Source organism: Leucopleurus acutus, assembly GCF_964270905.1.
Source record: "Leucopleurus acutus genome assembly, chromosome: 13".
NCBI classification, from domain to species: domain Eukaryota; kingdom Metazoa; phylum Chordata; class Mammalia; order Artiodactyla; family Delphinidae; genus Leucopleurus; species Leucopleurus acutus.
Window position 1 is genome coordinate 21583241 of NC_139155.1, and position 25150 is coordinate 21608390.

The 25150-nt window shown below is 36.4% G+C and overlaps 1 protein-coding gene across 1 annotated transcript in view; it reads right to left on the reverse strand.

Annotated features, from left to right (window-relative positions):
• DCC (DCC netrin 1 receptor) overlaps nucleotides 1-25150 on the reverse strand; it is a gene marked incomplete at both ends in the record, with an annotated part of 1161813 nt that overhangs the window by 475865 nt on the left and 660798 nt on the right. Inside the window, one exon of the mRNA XM_082853095.1 lies at nucleotides 2361-2515. Within this exon, the coding sequence (XP_082709221.1) occupies nucleotides 2361-2515 (155 nt within the window). The remainder of the gene's footprint in view (nucleotides 1-2360; nucleotides 2516-25150) is intronic.

A 25150-nucleotide genomic window follows, 5' to 3' on the forward strand; every position in this document is an offset into this window, starting at 1 on the left:
TGCCACAATTTAACCAAGTTCTGCCATGAAAAGTATACTCCCAAGAATGCACATCCTCCGTAAGTGAGCAGTAAACAGAAAACTCTTTTATTAGGTATGGACGAAAGAGAGGTTAGTATCGAAAGAAATCTCATTCTTTTCCTTGTACCGAAGGAAATAGTTTCAGTGGGTGCTGGAGAGGGGAAAAAAAAAAGCAAAAGGAAACAAAAATTACTTATCTTTGCAGCTTCTAAAGGACAAGAAATCTAGGTTGGATATTTTCTGGACATTTGCCGAGAAAAAAAATATCTGAAAATCCTTTTAAAATTGTGTGCCCTTTCGGGGATTTGGAGGAGGGTATGGTAGATCTTTTATACCCATGTCATTCTTGTTATATGGCCGAAATGTTTCACCTTCAGTAATCCATAAATTAAAACACAGCAACCTTAACTCCTGTTTTATGTAAATTGGGCCACCATAGTTTTCAAGGATGGATGATAAAATGATCTGAAATAGCATTTAATTACAGTAACTCAGTTTATCTTCGATAGTGTAAGAATTAGTTCAGTAAGTGAGACGAGTTAAATCACTTGCCCTGAAGTCATTAAGAGATAAATATTACCTCATGGGGAATACTTAATTGTTTTTAGTGTCTTGTAGTCAATTCTCAGCTGATGTAAAATTCTTAAGATAAAGTTGACTAACTTACAATTAACAATTCTCACATAAGTTACTATTTGTGCTAAATGTTACATGTGTGACAGATTTGGAGCTATTGGGGAAATATTTTTAAGCACAATTTAATGTGAAAAGGGCTCATACCATACATTTTTTTTTTTTTTTTTTTTACCTTAAGAAAAGGAACATTTTAAGTAGGTTGGCTATAATAAGTCATTCTGGGGAAAAGATTATTCAAACTGTAGAAAAAAATGAAATGCTTCATTTTATCCTGTGTCCTTAAGGGCACTCAACAATTTCCTCTATATGCAAGTAGCATCTATTTTAGGCATATACAACACATTTCAAGTTGCCCCATGGCAGATCATTTTTAATTCAGTGATAGGGGAAACAGCATTGCATGTAAAGGAACTAATGGATTGATGTGGCATTCAAAAGTTTTTTTTTTCCTTTCTTACTCTATTCCCAACCAATTAAATGCAACTAAAAATGAAAAATGGTAAGTGGTGATAAACATAATAAAGATATTCTTTACGGATGTATTCCTTAAGAGCCCTTACAATGTGACAAAATGCATGAATCGAGAGGTGATGAAAGTTTCTGAAAGCCGACTGATCATGCAAGAGGGACCACCAGCAAGCGGCACTGTAAAGCCATGGAGAGAGCTTGTGCCTGAATTCTATAGGACACTTACACTATAACTGCCGTCTCCTGGGAGACCTGGCTTGGAGGACCACTTTTCTTTGACAGGGTCATGTCTGCATCTCAAACATAAGAGAAATGGATTGAAAGCCTCCTTCTTTAGCTGCAAAGTTCTTTGATATTTAAAAAGTGCTTTTCATATTTCTCAGATATTCATTTGAATTCAGAACCTCTGATGCTGACCTACACCAAAAGGAGAGTTTTCACAGAGCATTTTTAAATGAGCAAAGCATTCTGCTGGTAGCAGCAAAAACAATAATAATAATGATAGGTATGGATCACTCACTATGTACCAGGACAACAACTCAGTCAATATACCACCATTATCCCTATTATCTCTCTCCAGGGCAGGGACAGAGAGGTACACTAAACCTTATAGGAACTATAAGAACCATTGTTCTTGGCTTCAATTCTTTCCAAAGTTCAGAACTGCAAAGGATGTGAACTCTGGGTCTTCAAATCCTCTCCAACACTGCCACCACCATTGTGACTATCACCATCATCACTGCCCTTTTCTACTGCTCATGTAGGATCAGCTGGCCTATCTGGAAGAGCAGCAAAGGAGCAAAGAGTGACCATCCTAATTACCAAAGTAAGACTACCATATTCATAAGTAGCGCATCTTACTTGAAACTTTATTATAATGGGCAAAATTTACAGAAGTAAGAGATTCTTGGATTCATACAGTCTAGAACTAGATTCTAAACTCTGTTTTTCCAAGAACCACCAATGAGAATATTTAGAAAGCACTGGTCTTAGGCCCCCCATTTTTTCTTTGTTTGTTTAAAACCGTGTCTGTAAACAAGGGGGCTGGACTGTTTAATGACTTTTTTTGAGCTCAAAAAGTCCAAGTCTAAAAAATGATTTGCTTTATTGGAACAATTTTCTTCATACATCATAAACATTCCCAACAGGAACGTTGTTCCCAAGAAAGAAAAGCAACTGAAAACAGAGTAGACAATGAATGGGATTGTAAAGTGAATATGAAAAAAGATAGTTACCACTATCTGAAAATAATCACTAGGAATGACCACATCTCCATTCTTCATCCAATTCACAGTGGGCACAGGCTTCCCAGAGACTGCACATTCAAACTCAATATCCATGCTTTCATAGGCATAGAGGTTGGAAGGGTGATTTAAAAACCATGGTGGAACTGTAAAGACAGAAAAATAAAAAGTGAGTGGGTGGGGATGTGAACTTGCATGCTAGCATCTTCTCTGACTTAGAAACAAATATTGAAAATGTTTGTAATTCAAATAATTCCCCTAAGCCCTTAGTTTACTTTATAGGAACTACTGTAGGACATGATAAACTCCCTCCGCCCCTCCTGCCCACCCCCCCCACCGCCCACCCCCGGCCAAATGCAGTTAAACAGTGTGGTGTTGTGTTAATGGTGTCTTGCCACAAAGAATGTAAAAAACAACAACAACAACCTTTGCATACAATAAACAAAAATAAATAAATAAAAATAAATTTTTAAAAAATGCATATAATAAACATTCTGAATAAGTGTTCGTATTGACCTACATAAAGGACACTGGAAAGTCCATAAAGCTATGGAAACTATGCTGACAAAGTAAATAAAGGGGAGCTGATATGACTGACACAACCCAGTGTATGAGACATGAACGCTTAGCGTCTCTGTAATTCTAGAGTTTCATTAGGATTTAGTTAATGTGACGGACTCGTTCCTATTGAAACTGGCTGTGGTGATAAGGGCACTAAAAATGACCATGGTCTTTACTGTGGACACATGCCTATTGTCCTAGCAATTATCTACTCTAGTGCATTGCTATACTATATTACTATTTTCTCAGCAGGGTACAGGATACACTAATTTAATGTCTTAATTACCATAATACTCATTACTCTAGGATGGAAATTTGCAATTGAAAGGAAATTACAAATATAACACACCTTCGCTAGTGAATCTCTCAGACTTAGTGCCTCAAAACACTGTGTAGGAAAGGAACATTTTAAAAAGTGATGTTGGAAGGGATAAACCTGGGAGATTGGGACTGACATACGCACACTACTATATATAAAATAGATAACTAGTAAGAACCTACTGTATAGCACAGGGAACTCTATTCAATACTCTGTAATGACCTATATGGGATCTAAAAAAGAGTGGATATATGTGTATGTAAAACTGACTCACTTTGCTGTACAGTAGAAACTAACACAACATTGTAAATCAACTATACTCCAATAAAGAAAAAAAATTTTTTTAAGTGATTGTCATTTTCTTCCACTGGGAACCTTAAAATGATGTGAAACTTGAATATTTATATTGTCTGAAATCCAGGTTAAATTCACAGGGAAGTAGCAGCCTTGATCCCCTTTTCACCTTGGAAATAAATATGCATTTTTCGTAGACATTTTTAAAGACAGATTATAATATTTGTCTTTGCTGTTGTTACGCTCAGTGGGTAAGGTGTGCTAATTTTTGCTTCTTTGAGTAACCACCATACTTTGCTCTTTCCAACCACCATCAGCAAAACTTTCCCTTGAAGTCAAAGTGAATTTGCAATCTTTGATGGTCATTGCCTTCCAGAAAAATCGAAGAGCCAGTGGAAGGCACCCAGGATTCAAGTCCTAGTTCTTCTACTGAATGATCTTGGAAGTCAGATCTCTCCCCTCCCCTCCCCTCTCCTCTCCTCTTTCTTTCTCTCTCTCTCTCTCTCTCTCTCTCTCTCTCTGTCCCTCCTTCTCTCCCCTTCCCTGTCTTATCTTCTTATTTTTAACTAAATATTTGGGCCTCTAGTACCAAACAACTTTTAAATTCTTGAGTCTTTCACAGGGGCAACTTGGTTTAGATGACTTGGCTGGGATTCATTAATATTCACAGATTAAGGAAACGGAAAAAACGTGTCTGAGAGCTTTCCTACAGAGAATGTGTCACCATCGTATATAGGGCTAAGATTAATTATTTATAATTTATAGTAATGTTAGACTTTATTTATTCTTTCACCAAATTCACTGAGAATGAACCAACATCAGAAATATTTCTTGAGTGCCTCTGAGCAGATACAATTATTGTCTCTTTTGGATTCTGTTGTCAATTTTATCACAGAGTTTGATCAAGTATTTATTTACCAGCCAACAGCCAGTATTTATTGAGAGCTGACTGTACGATTTATTAGCCTAAGCACTTTATTATTCACACCACAACTCTTTGAAGCAGGCTCTTTTACCCCCATTCTAGACATGAACAGACTGTGGTGTGTAAGCAACTTCTCCAAACCACACAGACAGGCTGACTCCACTGCCTACATTCTGAACTATTTTGTAATAGTTCTACCTCTGGAAAATTCCGATGGAAAATTATTTTGTCACCGAAAAATTCTGATGGAAGGATAACTCAAAAATATTCCCAAAGCCTCAGTGATAATAGAAATTAAGCAATGAGAGCTGTTAAAAAAAATAACATCACGTTGTCTATTCTGCCTCTCCCTTTAAGCCCTTCTTTCCTGGTACCATGAAAACTGTCTGAGTCTGCTAAGCCCTGGCGTTCATGTTCATCAGATTTCCTGGAATCATTTGTGCCCACATCAGAGTTTTCAAAATTCAGATGACTTCCATAAGTGGATCTTGAAATTAATTTATGGGGTTGAGACTAAACTTTAAATATATATGTATATAAGTGATATAAATATACATAAACATATATCATACATAAACATATACATATGTGTGTATATATTTATATATAGAGAAGGAGACTTAGTATTCTCTTCTCTTCCTGCTTTCCTCTTCTATACTCTTAATCCTTCCTATTCCTATGCTACTCCTCTCTCTCTCTCTTTTCTTGTGATGAGCAGACTAGGATTTATTCATCCTATTTTAGGATTGCTTCCTAGAATTTAGGACCTAGGTATAACTTCCACTGCTCTGGGGTACTAGATTCTCAAGACAAATATAAACTGGGACTAATGAGTGAACATGACTTATCAATGGTTGTGGACATGTTTCTTTAGCATTTTTCTGATCATGAAGAGGGAACTCACACGCTCCTTCTTCCATGAAATGTTGTCTTTCATGAAGCCGATGATGGGTTTTCCTGCTTCTTGCAGTGCTCTCTCTCTGTGCTCGATTTTTATCCCACTTATTATTGTTAGATATTTTTCACCCACATCATTATTTACTAACCAGACTATAAAGATGGGGCCTGAAGCATATGCTTTTTCTTTTAATTCCCTTTGAATATTAACATAGTTCTCCTTCCTTTCCACTCTCATGGAAGGAATAATTCACTACTTTAAACTATTTGGGGGGCAACAATTTTTTTTTAACATCTTTATTGGGGTATAATTGCTTTACAATGGTGTGTTAGTTTCTGCTTTATAACAAAGTGAATCAGTTATACATATACATATGTTCCCGTATCTCTTCCCTCTTGCGTCTCCCTCCCTCCCATCCTCCCTATCCCACCCCTCCAGGCTGTCACAAAGCACCGAGCCAATATCCCTGTGCCATGCAGCTGCTTCCCACTAGCTATCTACCTTACTACGTTTGTTAGTGTGTACATGCCCATGACGCTCTCTCACCCTGTCACAGCTCAACAATTTCTTAATGACTAATAAAAATGAAGTGCCATGAATTTTCAAGCTTATCAAATCGTTCCATTCACCCAGTTTTAGTCCATTTCAGAGAACTGCTTAACATACACGTATGATGCTACAGCAATTTCAGGCAAGATACTGATTTTGTTATACTTTCCTTCTTTAGATAGAATAAAATTCATGACCAGAAATAAATTACCCACATTTTCATTAGATCTTGGTTTCTCAGGATCTTCTTAAGTACTTAGAGTACATATATAGAGAATTTTTATAACTTAGAGGTTGAGGGAAGAAGAAATAGTGACTACAACAGAAAGATGGAAAAAATATGTCTGTTCTAGAAAATGCTATCATATTTAGAAATGACTAATAGATGAGAGATCCCTCTACACTGCAATCATTAGAATTGTACAATTAAACCTTAAATTTGAATAAAAGTTTTCTCTAAATTAAATATTTTATAAATGAGTTGCTATGCTATGACTAATCATTTGCATTCTGTAGAGTAAATTTTATTCGGTAATTTCAGCCCCAAACCAAGTCATCACCAACAATCTAAATAGTATTAAAGGTTTTATTTCACATAAAAGATGCCTCACAAGTATTTTTAGTAACATTTATCTATTCTTTTCCAGTTATTTAGGTACAAATAAATGTGGGTCAATTCTAAAATACTGCCCTAGGACACATAATTAACACTCTGTATTACCTTGAAATTGAGAAGATTCGATACATCCTAAAAATTTACTACAGCTCTTTGAAACTGCAAGAATGAAACTTTAAAGGAATGCAGGTGGTTTAAATGAACACTAGGCAGAACACACAACTGGTGAATGATAAACATGATAAACATCATGGGAATGATAAACATCAAGGAAAAAAACAGATTAGTGAGATTTTGTTAGGAAGACAATAGAAATTACCATGAGCCTTGATGGGCTACATTTTTATCCTGAGAACACTGGAAAGCCAGCTAGTGTCCCTGAGCAAAACACTTCTATCTCTCCAGGCCTTTTGGAGTTAATTTGTTGTTGAAATAATGGACATAAACCCATTAGTCTTCTCTTAAATGCAAATACCTGAAGATTCTGACCAGATCAAAAATCTAAAATACGTTTGCTGCCAAACTGGGTTAACTCTATATCCAAAATAAATTGAGTTCTTTCAAGTACAGTCAGATAATTTCACCTTAAGGAGCCACAGTTTGATATGTAATCACATTCAGATGACTACAAAGGAAGCCATCTGGTGTTCAATGTAGGTTTAGAGATAACATAGCACAGGGGGAAAATATTTTTTTATCAATTCAGGCTTCCATGTTAAATGTACCTCAACGAAATCCTACTTTTATGGAATAAGGTTTCTAATGGACATTCAATTTATAGATTAGAAATAGCTCTTTGATCCCATAGTTTCAATTCTTCCTGCACCAACTTCTGGTGCCAAAGTAACTCTTTCAGCTAACTTGATCTTTAAATGAATAACCTTCCTTCTCCTTTATTTAACAAGGAGCTGTGTGATATATTTCTGCCCAATCCAACACTTCTCTCCAGGCCTTTTCTTATGTGACAAGTGACTTGAAATCTGGGTCTAGTTGGGTTCTAGCCTTAAGTGACTAGAATGTATCCCACATTGGAAATAAGATCTCATTTTAGTTTTGTTCTAATTAATAATATTGACTGGGGCTCCCATTGTTCTAGAAAAATGACTATTAAGCTATGGATTTTATTCTTAGCATTTTCTATTCAAAAAAGTGTTTCAATTTCCGGGGGTGGGGGGGTTTGGGTCCTCTTAACAACTTCCAGAATGTACATTACCTTTTTCCCTGACATATGTGTAAGCCTAAGTGGTATATTTAATTATATTTTTTTTTTCTCAAGCAGAAGTAAATATATCATTATTGAAAACTACATTTCAGAAAAGCTGATGAGGCAACAACAATTCATCCCCTTGTAGCATCCATCTGGATGCAAATCCACCAAGCTCTTAATTTCTTAAGGACAGGGGCTACCTTACTTCACTTTCTGTCCCCAAGACTAAACATGGGATGGGTGCTAATAAATACTTATTAGATAAACAGGCATGGATGTGGTTTAGTCTTCATAGGCCAATGCTTTGGCATTGCCACTTTCTGGCTGCAAACAGGTAATAGCTATGGAAAAGCTAGATGAGGAACAATATTTAAGAATAAGGATATACTTTTCTTCTAAAGTCAATGCTAATGACAACAATAGAATATTAGAAGCATCAAACTATAAGCTATTCTGCTATAGCTGGCAAAGAGGATATTTTAATCATCTTAGAGAAATAAAAATTGAGACCTTTTGATTTTATCTCTTACCCCATTATGCCAAAAAATTTGTGCTCCTGTCTAAAAATTCTAGTCTATGTGCTGTGGGGATGAAGAACATCTGACCTTCAACCTTTACTTTGGAGTTGTGTTTAGGTTATTTTGTTTTATTTTGGTTTTTTGTTTTGTTTTTTTTTAAATAGAAACTATTTAGACCTTAGAAACTATTTTAGACCTCTTGTCACAATTTTCTTTATCCAGACAAATAATCCCATTACTCTTCCTCAGTTTCCACTGCTTCTGTAATCAGGATTGCTTCTCTCTAAATCCAGACTGAGTTTTCCATTTCTCTCTTTAACTGTAGAGCTTAGGACCAAACTGGGAGAATGATGTTGTAAGGCTCAAACCAGTGATAAAAATGATAGGAGGATTAATCTCAAGGCCCTAATCCTATATGCTTACTTATGTTATCACCATGTCTTTGGAAACTTAATTTGTGTGCTATCAGTGTCCTTCAGTAGATGTTGGCAACTCTCCAACAATTAAGTCTGTGTGTGTGTTATGTATGCATATGTATATATAAACACATATATTAAATACATTTATTTCTATATATTTATATACATATCTGTGCTACTATGTAATCCTATGTAAACTAAAATCACATCGAATACCTATATTTAAAATGTTATGTATACACAAAGACATGCAAATGATATATCCATACATATACAATTTATAAACATCTTTCTTATCCAATTTTCAACTTTAGCTGTGAAGAAAATGAAAACATTTTAAGAAAAACAAGATAAAAACATTAACTCACATGGGTTATGACAAAAATAATAAATATTTAGAATAAGTTATCTAGTTTCTAACACTGCATACTGACAGAAATTTTTAAGACTTATTATTTTTCCCTCAGTCAAATGTTTTCTAGCATGCCCTCTTGTTATTTGAGAGTAAAAGATGTGGATATTCTAAACAGCTAGAAAAAATGTTTCTGTCATGCATTAGAGCAATTTCTGTGTATTTTTAAGTGGACATTGAAGAGTTACAGTAAATTATAGTGAAAACTTTGTTTTTCGAGTTTTTTGTTAGTAGTAGATATTCTATGAGGGAATCTTCCAACACAAACATTTAACTGAGACGATGATGAATTCTAACACACAACTAATTTCCCTCCCCCAATACCCAATGAAGTCAAAAGTCCCAGCACACACGCGCACGTGCACGCACATACACACACACACACACACACCAACCATAGCAACCAAAGAAAAGAAAGCAGTCAATTGCAAACAAACAAACAAAAAAATCAAAATAGATGTTTCTGGAACAGAGGAGAAAGGCAGAGCAGGATTTAGGTCCTTATCTGTCCTTAAACACCAGAAACTGCCCTGGACTTTGGGGGAAAGCCTAAGAATTCTCAGTAATACCTCCAAAATTGAATCAATGTGAAACCTATGGAGAGTCCTATGTTTTTCCTTCCTTTTCTGATTGAGGAGAAGCTGCAGTGGCTATCAACCTGAGGACCAGCCCCTCCCCTACAGAAGGGAATAGGATACGGAACCAGCCAATGAAGCTGGGTGCTCTCAAAGAGGCCGAATGTTGCCTCAACTGAACTCACTCCCTGACCATTCCTGCTGGTTATTAAATAATTTATAAAACCTGAAATATCCAGCACTACAAACTGGAGCCCAAGGGGTCTCAGGCAGCGTGGTAAATAAGTCTACAAGTAACTTCTGCTATATTGGCACAAATAGTGTCTGGACAGAGTCACCCACACATGAGCAAGATAAATGACACACATGGGAAATATGGAAATATATTATCGGCAACAATAACGAGAGAGAGAGAGGGTGGGGCAGGGAGGGAAAAGTGGGGGGAGGAAGAGAGAGAAACAAAACACTCAACCCAGAAGAAAATCTAAGGGGAGAAGCAGAAATGAATTTCTTAAGTTGTTTCACACAATGGATTTACTTATTATGAAAATAAATTCAACAACACTAGAGGTCAAAGACTAGATGAAAAACAACAGAATGAAATGAAAATGAAGGTAGTGGACCTAAGGAAACAAATCAAGGGTCAAAACAACATCATTAGAGAGCCAATATATAAATTAGAAAGTACAAGTAACATAATAGACACCACTAAAAACCAAATTACCGATGTGTTGGAAATGAGATAAATGCAGTGAATGCAGATGAAAAAGGCAAAGAGACTAAAGTAATTAGGAAAAGCTTGTATAGAAAGAGGCCAAGCAAAGATGATTTAATATTGAGATAACTGGCATTCTGATGTAGCAAACTCACAAATGGAACAGAAGATATATTCAAAGATAAAATAATAGGAAATTTTCCCTAAAAAAATAAATCTGAATTTTTAGATTGAAAGACTATCCCATTTTCCTGGGAAATTGAATGCATAATTCTCCATAGTAAGACATATCTTATTTGAAATATTGAATCTGGAGGATAAATAATTATTTGAACATTCAACAGATCAAAACACATCTACAAGGAATGAGGGGGAATCAGATTCCCATATAGTAATATCCAATGTTAGAAGATAATGAAGCAATATTACCCAAGAATATTATATACAGTTGTTTATTTACAAAGCCATAGTCTAAATTATGAAAGTGCTCAGAAAATATAGCACTTGCTAAAGTAAGTCTGACAGCAAAATCCAGGCAATTAAGAAGAGTACCATCAAAATGAAAAGATAGGCATTGTGATAAAAGGACTGGTGATGAATATTGAATATAACTCTATAGAAATAAAAGTAAACTCTACAGAAATAAAAGTAAACACAGTGGAAATAATGTTTACTGAAGATAAGTCAATTGTCATAAACGTGAAAAGGATACAACTAATACCATAACTACCAAAATCAGAAGGTGGGGGAATGAGAGGATGGATGAGACTGCTAACCCCTCATGCTAACCCCTAGGTGCTATCTTTCACAGCAGGAATTTAATCAATTATGCCTTTAAATAAAACATGAACTTTAAAAAACAGTATCTGTAGCTGCATCACATTGTTATAAACATATTTCTACCTAAGTATCCAACTATTTATATACGTAGAAGGATGTATGGAATACTGAGATTTGGGATGATTTTTAAATCACATGGGTTATTTTCACAAAATTATAGAGTGATTCTTCTAAAACAATTTTTAAAAGACTCTAGGAGTAAATATTCTAAGATGTACAGTGATTATGGAAGTATGGATATATCTTCTTTCTTTTTTTGTATTTTAAAAAAATTTCAATGATTAAAAAAGATATTAATTAAACATTTACCTTCTGGGAGGGCTCACTATGATAGCTTTAAATAATAGAACCCACTGGAAATTCAAGAGCTTGTATAAATAATACACATGATATAAATAGCAAGTAAACATATTTATCCTTCTTTTCTTTTCCTTTTATCCTACCTCTTCACTGGGTCTTGGAAGAACTTCAGAGAAACTCTTGTTGCTGGTGACAAGAGTACATAAACCCTTAAGGGAAATCATGTGGAGGTAAGAGCAACACCAGGTTTCCTATATCAAATTTGGTGAAGGATAATATATTTCCTATATATTTCCTATATACAGGATGATCTGGGGAAAACCACTGTATGAGAAAAAGGAGAATCAGGAGAATCAGGAACAACCCTGATTCTGGCTCTACTAAAGGTCAGATTATGGACACCAAGCAAGTAACTGAACTTTTCTTGACTTCAGTTTCTTACTTGAAAACTTAGAAGGTTAAATTGGAATCCAATCATTCAGGTTCTTTGGAATCTCTTCACCAGTTGCTGGGGAGGGGATGGTGATGATGTTTCTCTCCAACGCTTTAATACCTTCAAGGAAAATAATGCTGAGACAGGCTGGGCCCTGGGCCCTGGGACCTTTTGCTGCAGTACGTGCACCTGGACAAACCTCTCCTCGAGCAACAGAATACAAGGAAACTATAAGGGACTAAAAATAACTGTGCATGGGCAGTTAGGGCAAAGTCTGGACAAGAAGATATAAAAAGATCAAAAGAAAAAAAATCCAATTGCCACTTCTGAAGAGCCAGGAGCAAAGACAGGGTGTTGGGAGTGAAAGCAGGGTACTGCACATGCCCCTGCACTCAACACCACCAAAGGGGTGGGGAGATCACCTAAGTCACCCTTCCAGTTCGACCGCAGGACACACCCCTTCCCTCACCACATATAAGGAACCATCCCACACCCCCTAGGGGAGCGAGCTAGGGAACCTGTTATTTGTTTTCACTCCCCCTGCTACAATAGGGGCCCCAGTAAAGCCTTGCCTGAATTTCTTGTCTGGTCTCTTATCAAGTTCTATTGATTGGGGAAGGTCAAGAACCCTGGTCGGTATCAATGCCACTGTATATAATGAGCTTCTATATTAACTCGAAGCTTCACGAGAACATTCTCTGCTATTAAAACAAAGAAAGTAAATTACCCCCAAGCCCTTTTTTTTCACCCCCGCTTTAAAATTCTGGTGAGTCTAACCCGTCAGTATATTTAGCTGGTCCAATGCTCTTCAACATGAACAGTTTACGTCAAGTTGATTTAGAAAAGAAGAGGGAAAGTAAGTTGTCAATTTGCTTTTTATTCAACCATTAAAATAATATTTGAATCAATGCATTGCTTAAAACAATAAATACCAACATAAGTATCTCAAGCATCTTTGAGTCACTTGAGAAAGTTACTCGAAGACAGGTCAAAGGTAATTAGTTCAATGTCTTGCTGTAAAATGACAGTATTCCTTTCATACTAACACTCACATATGGCTTTTAAGATTACTTGGTGTAAGAGTACTTCCAGCATTGATTACATTCCAACTTTCAGATTTTATCTGCCTTTTTCATTCCTGCATTTTGGCCTCATGAGACCTTAGCTATTTCCCTACAGATAAGACCAAGCTCCATGGTAATTTCACTGCTTTACAAACATGGATTTCAGAAACCATGGAGAAGGGGTGTGTGTGTGTGTGTGTGTGTGTGTGTGTGTGTGTGCATGTGCACTCGCACACGTGCATGTGTGTTAGGATTTATAAAATCTCACCACACAGATAAGCCATTTGTAAACCTGAATGACTTCTTGCACAGTAAACGAAAATGGTCTTTTTAAACATTTCACCTGATAGTTAAAAGCAAAAAGGAATGCTTACAAAATGTGTGTGTAATTCATAGTGGTAAATTGGGTTAAAAAATTCAGAACTCAGAAAGTTCATTTTAGTTAGGAAGAATTGGTATCAAATTTTTAAATGCAGTGTATTGAGGGCAAATGATAAAAGCATGCATTAGATTAAAAACAGCAAAACCTACTACACGTTTAACACAAGTTTATATCAAAAGAAATCTAGGAATTTTTGTTGACTGCTAAGAATCCCAATTCTATTTTTATTTATTTTTTGTAAATGGAATTATATTTAAAAATCAGTACATAAACAATAAAAACAAAATCATTTGCTGTATATAAAACTGGGGATCACCAGTCCTGGGAAAGCAGTTGTTCAACAAATGTCTTCTGGCTCTAGGTTTGAGACCAGCAGGAAGAAGAATTTCTTTCTGATTCCAGTGATTATCCTGGCACTTTTGAAGAATTCCACTTTTAAAACCCTGCCCTGGCCTTGCACTTTAGAGGATCCTGAATATCATAAACATGTATATGTATGCATGTGTGCATGTATGTGTGTGAGTGCACATGTGTGTGTGTGATAAGGGATGTATTGCTACCTTTATCACTTGCGGTCTGGCAATCAGTGCTGGCATAGAACAGTGTTTAACCCTAAACTTCCTCTCCCATGACTAACACACTTCAAACCTCAGGGAAACACTTCATTCCCCTCCTAAAACTCACCAAATACAACAGTCAAAATGTAAGACTAACTCAGAAGTTCTTGCATTTTTGACCATGCATTTCATAGTGAAACCTTCTTACACCCAAAGGCTCTTTGGGAAATGGTTGGAAGGAAAAGCTCAAGGAAATATTTTATGTAATGTTTCAAACTTTACAGAATCCCTTCTATTCCTTCTCATTTGCAGAAGTAGTTGCATAGCTTAACATACGACTCATCAATTACAAGCAAACTGTTTAGAAAACTTATAATCCATCCACTGATTCTGATTAAAATTATATATATATATATATATATATATATATATATATATATATATATATATATATGCTTCTCAGAAGCTTCTAAAAAGTACTTGGCAGATTTTCATACTTGTCATTCATATGTATCTCATGTTTGTTCTTGTATATACATATAATTCCTGTTTATATGCCAAACGAAAGCAGTCATATAAACCAACACAAGTCTTTACTTTGTGACATATATCTATACACCTCAAACATCTATATTCTATGGCCATATACATGCCCTTGTATCCTGTTATACCTACTGACATGCCTACAACAAAAGTGCAACCTGCAATCTGAACATTCTGTTTTCATGTGCACAAAGCTGATACAAGATTTCTGCATCGTGGAAAGAAAAATAAATCCACCAAGCTACAAGTCAAGTCACAAGTTAGACAAGAAGGAGCCACTTTTTGTTTGTTTTTGCTTTTTAAATAAACCTGAACTTCAGGTAGAGTAGAAATGTAGGCTGGGAGTACTTTGAGGAGAGAACTCTGTCTAATTATTACTTACTATATATCCTAAAACACAATGAATGCTGAATAAATGCTGATTTGATTGACTGACTGATGGGATCCATAAAGGATATAGGTCTAGTCCACTTCTAGTCTAGAATTCTGCCCTTGCCGCTCCGTGGTTGTGGGACTTTGGGTCAATTAATCTCACCTCTCTTAGTCTCCGCGTCTATCTGTAAAGTGAGCATACTAATAACTATCAAATAAAGGTTACCTTAAGGATAAGAGAGAATCCTATAAAACTTCTGTCCTAATAACAGTATTGTATAGATGTTATGGGCTAAAGGTTTATGCTTCCCCCATATTCACGGGTCGAAGCCCTAACCTCCAAAGTGATGGTATTTAGAACTGGAAGGTAATTACTTTGGGAGGTAATTAACTTTAGATTAGGTCATGAGAATGGGACACTGAGAATGGGATGCTCTTGATGGGATTCATGCCCTTATAAGAAGTGGAAGACAGAGAGATCATACACAAGCACAAAGAAGAGTTCACATGAGAACACAGCAAGATGGTGGCTAGCTGCCAGCTAAGAAGAGGCCCTCACCAAGAACCAAATCTGCTGGTATCTTAATCTTAAACTTCCCAGCCTCCACAAATATGAGAAATGAATGTCTGTTGTTTAAGCCACCCAGTCTACGGTATTTTGTTACAGCAGCCCAAGCTAAGACAATAGCAATTATATATACATATTACTAATACCAGTAATAATCAAATCCTAAAATATCAAAACTGAAAGAGAACTAATTGATTATTTGTCCCAATTTCTTAACTTTACAAATGAGAACATGGAGAACAGGAACTGGTCTTGTACTTTGTTTTATCCCTGGCACCTAGCTTCATGCCTTAGAGTCACTCAAATATTTGTTGACAAGTACGTGCATGAATCAAAAGATAGTAGCATTAAATGTTAACAATGATCTCAGATATGTTTGTTTGTTTTTGCTTTGGGATTGCATAACCTGACCATCTCTGGAGATAGATCTGTTTCCCAAAGTAGAACTCTGACATAAGGCATTTTCCTTTGTTTCTTTTTATTTTTTGTTAGCCTTCATTTCCCATACTTTCCAAGTGACAGATAATATAGAATATTTTCACACAACTTTATCTCATTGAATCTTTTAAAACATCCTTTCAAGTGTTCTCATCAGTTCTAATTTTACAGATGAAGCAAACGAGACTCATGATGGCTAAATGGTCTCCTCCATATTGTGAACCCATAAGTGGAGGGTCAGGATAAAGCCCAGCTCTGCTTGACTTCAAAGGCTGTGCTTTCAAATAGCACCATGTGGTTTTCTTACCTTATCAGAGGTTACATTTGTTGTTACCTATTCATTGTACTTTCCATACCAGTGTGGTTTCATTCCTTCAGAGTTGGTAAATTTTAAGAGTTCAGCCTCTTAAGTAACACCTTCCTGTATTCTTCTACTCAAAATTTATGATAAAAACTCTTAAGAGACCAGGAGGAATAGATGTAACATGGTAACAGAACAAGGCTGTGTAAATACTGTTCATGACTGTAAACAACAAAACCATGGCAGGTTTTAGTTTAGTTTTGTTTTGTTTTACTGGTACCCCCCTGCCCCGACACTCACATATAGTGACTTATTAAAAGGGCAGTTAAGTAGGCAATATGTTATGTATATTACATATTAAATATATATATACTTAAAAGATTTTTTTGATGTGGATCATTTTTAAGTCTTTATTGAATTTGTTACAATATTGCTTCTGATTTTATGTTTTTTGGTTTTTTGGCCGTGAGGCATGTGGGATCTTAGCTACCCGACCAGGGATTGAACCCGCACCCTCTGCACTGGAAGGCGAAGTCTTAACCACTGGACCGCCAGGGAAGTCCCTTAAATGTATATTAATATATTATATTATACATAAATATATATTTACATATATTAAAATATATCCAGTAGGCGATATATCAGTTACATGGGAAATATGTGTTGTTTCTTTTTGTACCTATGCTCACTTTCAATTGATTCCTTATCACCTTTCTTCTTCAACTACTCATTGTCAGTTCTCTTATCCTCAAACTTGTCCTAGCTGTACTTGATGCCATTTGCAACTGAATCTAAATTAGAATGCAAACCCAGGGATGGCTACACTTGAAGTTTCATCTCTTACTGTAGCACGGAACAAGTTAGGCACCATTGGTTGAGTTGGCAATGCTTCTTTGAGTAAGGGGTCTTTTCTAATGTCCCCCAAATCATTTACTCTGTCTAAACAGAATGTCAGCTCTCCTGTTTGAAACTGATGAAAAAACTAACCAAATGTTTCCTGAGTCTTGAAGGATTGATAAGGACCCTGCTCTACTGTTTGCTTGAAAAATCCTCCTTGAAAATGCGTATCAAGTTTGGACTAAACTTTCTTTCTGAAAAGCTAAAGGATTCAAGTGTACCCAAGATGGGAAGCAATACTTGAAAGAACTCATCTCCCAGACTCTACAGCATATTTTTCAAACAGAAATATTCAGTTCCAATATTGCTTACACCAAATGTTCTGAACACTTCCTTTTCCATTTCAATTTCTGCTGTCTCAAGTTTGCCTTCTCCACACACAGTTAAGGAGCAGATAGGGGGGGCTAGGGACACATACTTAATAACAGATCCACCAGTGCCTTTACCAGTGATTCAGAAAGACTCTAAAATAGAATATTACTTCTGTAGGCTATTAACAAACAAACACAAATAACACCTGTGTAGACATACCTTTGATGTATGTTGAATTCATACACTGTTTTGCTATAATGAGACATACGTGTTCCTAAAAAATAACCATGTTATAGTGAAGCGGTAAAGGGAATGTTATCTGAAATCGGACAGAAAGTTGTAAGATCAGCTATGGATAGGTGAGGCTCATAAACACATGTGGTAAACTAGGGTAGCTAGTAGATGTCTGAGCTCTGGATTCCTGCCTGGTTTGGCTCAGCTGGGCACAGTTTTCTCTAGTCACCTATTATTTCTTGCAGATAAAATCACATATAGAAAATGCAAAACGTGCATTATACTCTAATTGTTCCCTAATATATTGATTACCTTGCAACAAGTTCACATTTTCAAAACAAGCATTATAGCAGAACGAACTATACTAGAAATTGTGTAGGTGCATATCCTAATCAATTTGGGTAAAGATTTTTGGAAGCTATAATACCTTCTTAAAAACATTTTTTGTAAAGATAACATTTTTTTTTGTAAAGTTGAAATGAAACAAACACCATTGTACAATTCTGAGGAAAGATAAATTGAAATTCTTTTCTTATAAGGCAATTTTGTAAGATGTATAAAGTGACCATGTTAGGACTTGAGATATATGTCTTCTCTTTTATTAAGTAATTCAGCATCTACGAATGTAACCTATGGAAATAAGCACAGTTGGAGACAATGATTTGTCAACATGAGTGTTCACTGAAGTACCATTTGTAACAGTAAAATACTAAGTTCTCTAAGTAAAGAATTGCTAAATCCTACCCCCCAAAAAAAAAAATCACAGGAAAAAAGTTCTGACTAATAATATAGTTTTTAAAAACCTGAATCTAATTTGAGCAAAAACACTAGGAATTAATACCATGGGAATGATCGCGCAAATGCCAAAAAATGTGTGTATAGGGATGTCCGTTACTATTGCATACAAAGTATCAACTATACATTAGAATGACTGGATTACTTAAATCAATTATGGATGAATATGAAGCCACTAAACATTATAGCATAGTCTGTAAAAGCTGCCTAGTACCCCATTATACAAATGTACCAAAGAATGGAGGCGATCCCACTGTTGTTCACTTTCGTTGTTTCCAGTTTTCCCTACATTGGAATACTACTTCCCTACATTGGAATCCCTACTCCTCTTTAAGCAAGAGTATAAACATACCTGAGAGATGAATATTGGGCTTTTGATATTCCCCCAAACTACAATTATACTAATTTTTTAATTATAAAATAAACTTGATTCCATTTTCCACATAACATTAGAGAGTCTAAATGTATCCATTTTTGACCAGATAATACTGCAGATAGTGAAATCAAGATTCTTTAGACCAGACCTAAAATAGTTGTCTTAAAACTTTGCTGTTAGCACTGTTTTAGGCACTGGAGATACACTAGAAAACAAAACTAGTGTAGAAAACCAAGTTCTGTGCTCAGCAAGCTTGCATTCTAGTTTAGTAAGATTGAAAATGAGTGATGGTAAGTGTTACCCAAAAAAAAGGAAAAAAAAGGTATGTAAAGGACAAAAGGGAGTTGGAAGAGTCCTTTGGGAGTGTGGGAAGAATTAGCTAGTTGAGTAGGAAGGGAGTATTTGGGGCATAAGAATACTTGAGGCAGAGGGAACAGCAAAGCTGCAGGGAGGAGTGTGCTTGAAAGGTCCAAGGAAGAGCAAAGGTGGCCTTACAAGGCTGGAGCAGCACAAGCAAGGGGAGGAAGAAGAGATGAGCTCACAGAGGCCAGATCTTAGGTCTCCTTGACTATTCTGGCTTCCACTATGATGGACTGAGGAAAGGCTTAAAGAGGTTTGAGCAGAGAAGTAACCCAGCAGATCTTAGGTTTATCAGGACTCTGGTTTCTGAATTAAGAACAGACTGTAGAGGAGCAAGGATGAAAATAAGGAGGTCAGTTAGGAGGGTCCTGCAACAGCCAGATGACAGTTGTAGCTTGCGTCAGGGTGGCACAGTGGCAGTGGGGTTTTAGATTCCAACCATCTTTCACTGTGTTTTGAAGTTAGAGCCAACAGGATTTGTAGATAGACCAGAGGTGAGTTTTGGGGGAGCAGGGAGGAGATGTTGCATGTGACCCCATGGCTTTTTTGGCCTGTACAACTGGAATGGTGCATCTGCTCTATACTGAGATGGGAAACTTTTCTAGAGAGATATGATGGGGCAGGGAAGCTGTGGGAAGAGATGAGAAATTTGGTTATCATTTTAAGTATAACATGTTAGGGTTAGCGTGGTTAGGGTTAGATACCAGACATCTAAGGAGAGTCTGTATGAGTCTAAAGCTTAGGGAAGAGTTCTGGGATGGAAAAAAAAAAATCAATTTGAAAGCTATCAATACATAAATAGTATGTCTTGGATATCACCCAGGTCGTTAAAGAAGAGGAGTGAAAACTCAGAGCTGGGTAAATTCAACATTTGGCATCAGGGAGATGAGCTGAAACCAGTAAATGAGATTGAAAAGGAGTTACCAGGGAGCTGTCCCAGAAGAGAAATGAAGATTGGGTTTTAAGAAGGAAAGTATGTCACCCATGTCAAATATTATTAATAAGCTGAGTAAATTAAGGCCTGAAAAATAACCACAAAGGAGGCGGCCTCGGGAAGGAAGAAGTTTTGATAGTCTGTTAGAGGAGGAAGTGGAGACACACGGTATATAAGTCAACATTTTACAGAAGTTTTGCAGTGAAAATAACAGAAAAACAAAACAACACAAAAAAAGCAGACAAATGAGGTCATGCCTGAAGGCAATGTGCATTCATGAAGTTCATTTTCTTTAAGATAGAGAAAATTACATCATATTTGTATATTGGTTGGCAATGATCTAGCAGAGAAGGAAAACAGATGCTCTAGGAAAGAGAGAGGACAAATGCTGAAGCAATGCCCATAGGTACCCAAGAAGCGATGGAGACAGTGCAGGGATAGAGGGGCTAGTTTTAGGTCAGGTCATACAGAAGGAAAGCAAGAGTTGGTCGGGCACACACAGTGGTCTGATAAATACAGAATAGATGAATGTTCTCTTCTGATATCTGCCATTTTCTCAGTGAAATGGAAAACAACATCATCAACGGAGACTGAGGTGGGGAAGAGGGAGTGGATGGATGAGGAGAAAGGAAACATTGTAAAATAGTTTTACAGGCTCGTGGGAGATCAAATGGAGTAGAGAAACATGGCTGGATCACACCAACCAACATTAAGGACCACTTGAAGCTAGCAGTCATTATAATTAAGAGAGACCTGTCAGCAAGATCCTGTATTTTTCTCCACTCATGTTTGGCTTCAGAATTCAAGTGTAACGTGGGTAAAAATTAGGTTTACCTGGGATTGGGTTTGCCAGTTGAGTTTCTTCATCATGCTGTACTTGAAGCCTTTCCCACCCAGAAGCTTTTCATTTCTATGAGCCATTGTATTCCCTTTTGTGTTAAGTCAGTTTGGGAGTCTTCAGTTACTTGCCACAGAATGAGTTCTACCTTTCATACAGACTTGAACTCTTTTTAACGGGTATGAAAGGCACACTAAAGCAGAGAATCCTCAACTCATTAAAAGACCGTATGTGAAGAACTGGGTATGTCATTAAATTTTTTTAAAGATTTTATGTCGGTTGCCAAGAAAAGTCAGACTTAGAGCCAGAGGGAGATTTCTGGGGAAGTCGCTATTTCCACCTCAAGTCTGACTTGAACTGCAAGTTTTCCTCTTTATTATTAACTTCTTTCCCCAGCAGTGAGCTTCAATGCTCAAAATTCTGCTCAGAAAAAAAAAAAAAAATCCCTATATGTTCTATGCACTCTGTACCCTGAAGCTCTCATAATGGCCCATGGAACACTAGATCTTTATCCCCAGGGATTTACCATGAGCTATGTTTCCATATGAATGCAAAAGCATTAAATGTGGAGCTTGAGATTTCCCTGATTCCTCCAATATAAAATAGGATGGTAAGTAGTAACCCCACGGAAACAATGTATAGAACCATAGACTCCTAACTCTTAGAAACATTTTCTATCAAAGATGTTGCACTAATAAATTAAACTTTTCTTCAAAATGGATTCATGCCATGCATACAAAATATGATTCTCAAAACACGATAACGGGCCTTCCTTGGTGGCACAGTGGTTAAGAATCCGCCTGCCAATGCAGGGGACACGGGCTCGAGCTGTGGTCCAGGAAGATCCCACATGCCGTGGATCAACTAAGCCTGTGTGCCACAACTATTGAGCCCGCGTGCCGCAACTACTGATGCCCGTGCGCCTAGAGCCCGTGCTCCACAACAAAGAGAGGCCACCACAGTGAGAAGCCCGTGCACCGCAATGAAGAGCAGCCCCCGCTCGCCGCAACTACAGAAAAGCCTGTGCAGCAACGCAGACCCAAAGCAGCCAAATATAAATAAAGAAAAATTAAAAAAAAAAAAAACCCAAAACACAAATAACGCCATGTATCATGAGAGAACGGTTAGATCAATAAGTGCCTGTATCATATCCAAAGAACTGACAACAGGGAAATCAAATGGGAAAAATATACGCTTGGTCCAACTATTTGCCAGGAAATTATCTTTCCTTCAAGTAAAAGGACTTCTGATATGTTTTCCTTTAGTTCTACTCCTCCTGAAAAGGAATCTATACAGGAAAAATCATATGCAATTCTCTTTGTTTCTCTCTTTCTCTGGTTCTACTAGACTTCCTTTTATTTTATTATTATTTTTAATTTTGGGTGATTCTAATTCTTTGTAGCATAGAAAAAAAAAGATTCTAAAAGATGAAAGTGTGTTTTGTATCATTTATTTGATAACATTTTCTTGTGGCATCCAAACAAGAGGAAAGTCTGAGACTGACCTCCAGAGCGAGACATGCATATTTCTCAAAATAACAGTTTGACAGATTGTGTATTTACTAGAATATCACATTCTTATATTCTCAAAGCTGCTCCACAAAGAACAGTGAATTGCCCTTTTTGAAAAACAGCTAAACTGAAAATTAAAATTAGTTAAACCTGCATACACATACACCCCCCCCGAACACACGCACACACACACACACACACACACACACACACACACACACACACACACACCTATATACTGACTTAAAAGGTTCAATATAAGTAAAAATACACAATCTGAAGAGTAAGTTATTAGACCCTTTTGGAGCTCTTCCCAGGAAAATATCTTCAGAATACTTTAACCTACTGAAAAAGTCAAATTCTTTAAAAATAATTTTAGTTTGATATCTAGAAGGTAAAATTTTGGCAAATCCTAACATCATATGCATTTTGTCTTATTTTTCCTTGAAAATCTGTTTTAATTTAATTATTCTGTTAACCTTCATTTTTGTCTCTCAACTCAAACTTTATTATTTAGTCAAAATTTGAATAAAGCAAATTTTGGAGTCTATGGATACATATCAAAGTCATTTCTATATGATCCAAACCAGTTATCAGTCTTATAACATGAGAGAATTGGAAACTCATCTTTCATACTCCAGAGATCTGCACTTTTAGCAATTTCCCAAATAATGATAATTGGGAAATATACTTCTAATCTCCCAAATAATGACATTTCAGAGTGAACAAAAGTTACTTTTAATTATAAAAAATTGGGAAAGATAATATTACCTAATTACCACACACGAAAATTAAGGTCACAGTATATCTGGTCCAGGAAAGAATTTTATCAATATTCTAAGTGATCACATGTCAGAAAAGAATTTCAAGAGAGACCCATGATCCAATACACTGGTCACACAGCCCCACTTGTGGGTGTGTGACCACTGGTCAACAGGTGATACGTACAATCCAGGTCAACCTGATTTCTAGTGTGCTGATAATGTATTTCAGTTTCCTGGGAATGTGCTTCAATAGAGTTGCTCTGGTTGCCCACAGTGAAGTGATGGAATGGAACAGTAACACTGTGCTCTGTTACAAAATATTTCTTTTACTAGTATAGGGTCTAAACTTCCCATCAGGAACATCTTCCCTTTGAGTTAGAGTGTGGCATCCACTAAACTTCATCTAGAAAAAATATGCATATATTATTTTGAGGGCAATGATTATAACATAGCCTCTGGCTATTACCAAGATAGGGGAGGGACCCATAGCAATAGGTCCAAGAAGAGCTAAATTTTGATATAATTATAGAGAATAATATTTCCAGCTCAAAGTAGAGTGCTTCCTATGTGCATAATATTAATCTTGACTGTCAGATACAGTAGTAAAATGGAAATAGAAACAGACGAGCCCTTGTTCTTTACATCAAAAAGAGTCTCATTTATTTATTCAGCCACGCAACACTCTTTAATGAGTATCTATCATGTAGAAGAATCTTCTTTCTACTATATTTATTAATATGGTTAGAACATATATTGAGATGCCAGTATGTGCTTATTCCTCCTGTATTTTTGTCTCTCTTCTTCTAGAAAAATAGCCAAAACTTTGTATTCCCTGCTTTACTGGGGATGCAGATGAGGCACAGTTATTGACCAAAAGTTTAAGTTTTCCGAAGACCACCTCCTTTTATTTTAAAACTGACAAGTGGATTGTATATTTCAATAGCATTGAGGAATAAAAGGGAGTTTTAGAGGGTGGCATGGGCCAATCTAGGAAAATGATTTAAGATTCCACCAATACCAGAAAGTATCCCTCTCTGTTCTGGGAAGATGGCAGAATCTGAGAAGTAAATTGATGAATGAAATATCTGTGTAGGCTGGATTCTAGAGTCCAAGGTTCCCAACTTCAGAAAATTTCCCCGTACTCAAATTTAGCATAAAATCAAGGAAGCTACTCACCTGTAAGCGTCTAGGAAAGCTAGATAAAGACAACAGTGATCAGAATGGATCAGATAAACGGACTCTCTCCAAATGTCTTGCCCTACCAAGCCCCTGGGGACTGTTGAGGAAACCCTGGAGAAGCGGAGGAGCCCTAATAATGCCATAGATTGAACAGCCCCTCAATTTAATAGGAGAGGGGGGTTTTGAAGTTAAATTGAGAAAAATAAAGGAATGTGATATTTGTTGTACCTCTGAGTTTATGTAGCTACACAAAGATAGCTACACAAAGAAGACACAGACATAGTACCAGCCTTCAAGTTATCACCAATTTAGTGACAGTAATTGATATAGAAGTAGATAATTTCCATAGTGTATGGGAAAGGCTACAAATCAGGCATTTCCAAGTTGTTTTAGGTTCACGAAGGAGGTATGATAGACTGTGCTCAATGATTATTTCTACCATAAATGCACACAGAAAAACTCTCAGCAAAATGATTTACATATGAGAGACAAATAATACATATTTATTTTGTTCCACTGTACTAAATTAAAGCAAGTTTCAGGATCTTAGGAACAGATGAGTTTTATGATGAAGCATCAATAGACGCTAATTTTAAGTTATTCTTACCCTACAGAGGGATATTTTCACCCCCCACATATCTGCATTTCCTTTTTCAACCAAGTGCTAATTTATTCTATTTATTTACAACTATTTAAAAATCCACATTTGGGAGAATTTTAGTTTATTGCTTTATGAATTAATTGAAACAGACAAAAACTATGGCTTATACGTATT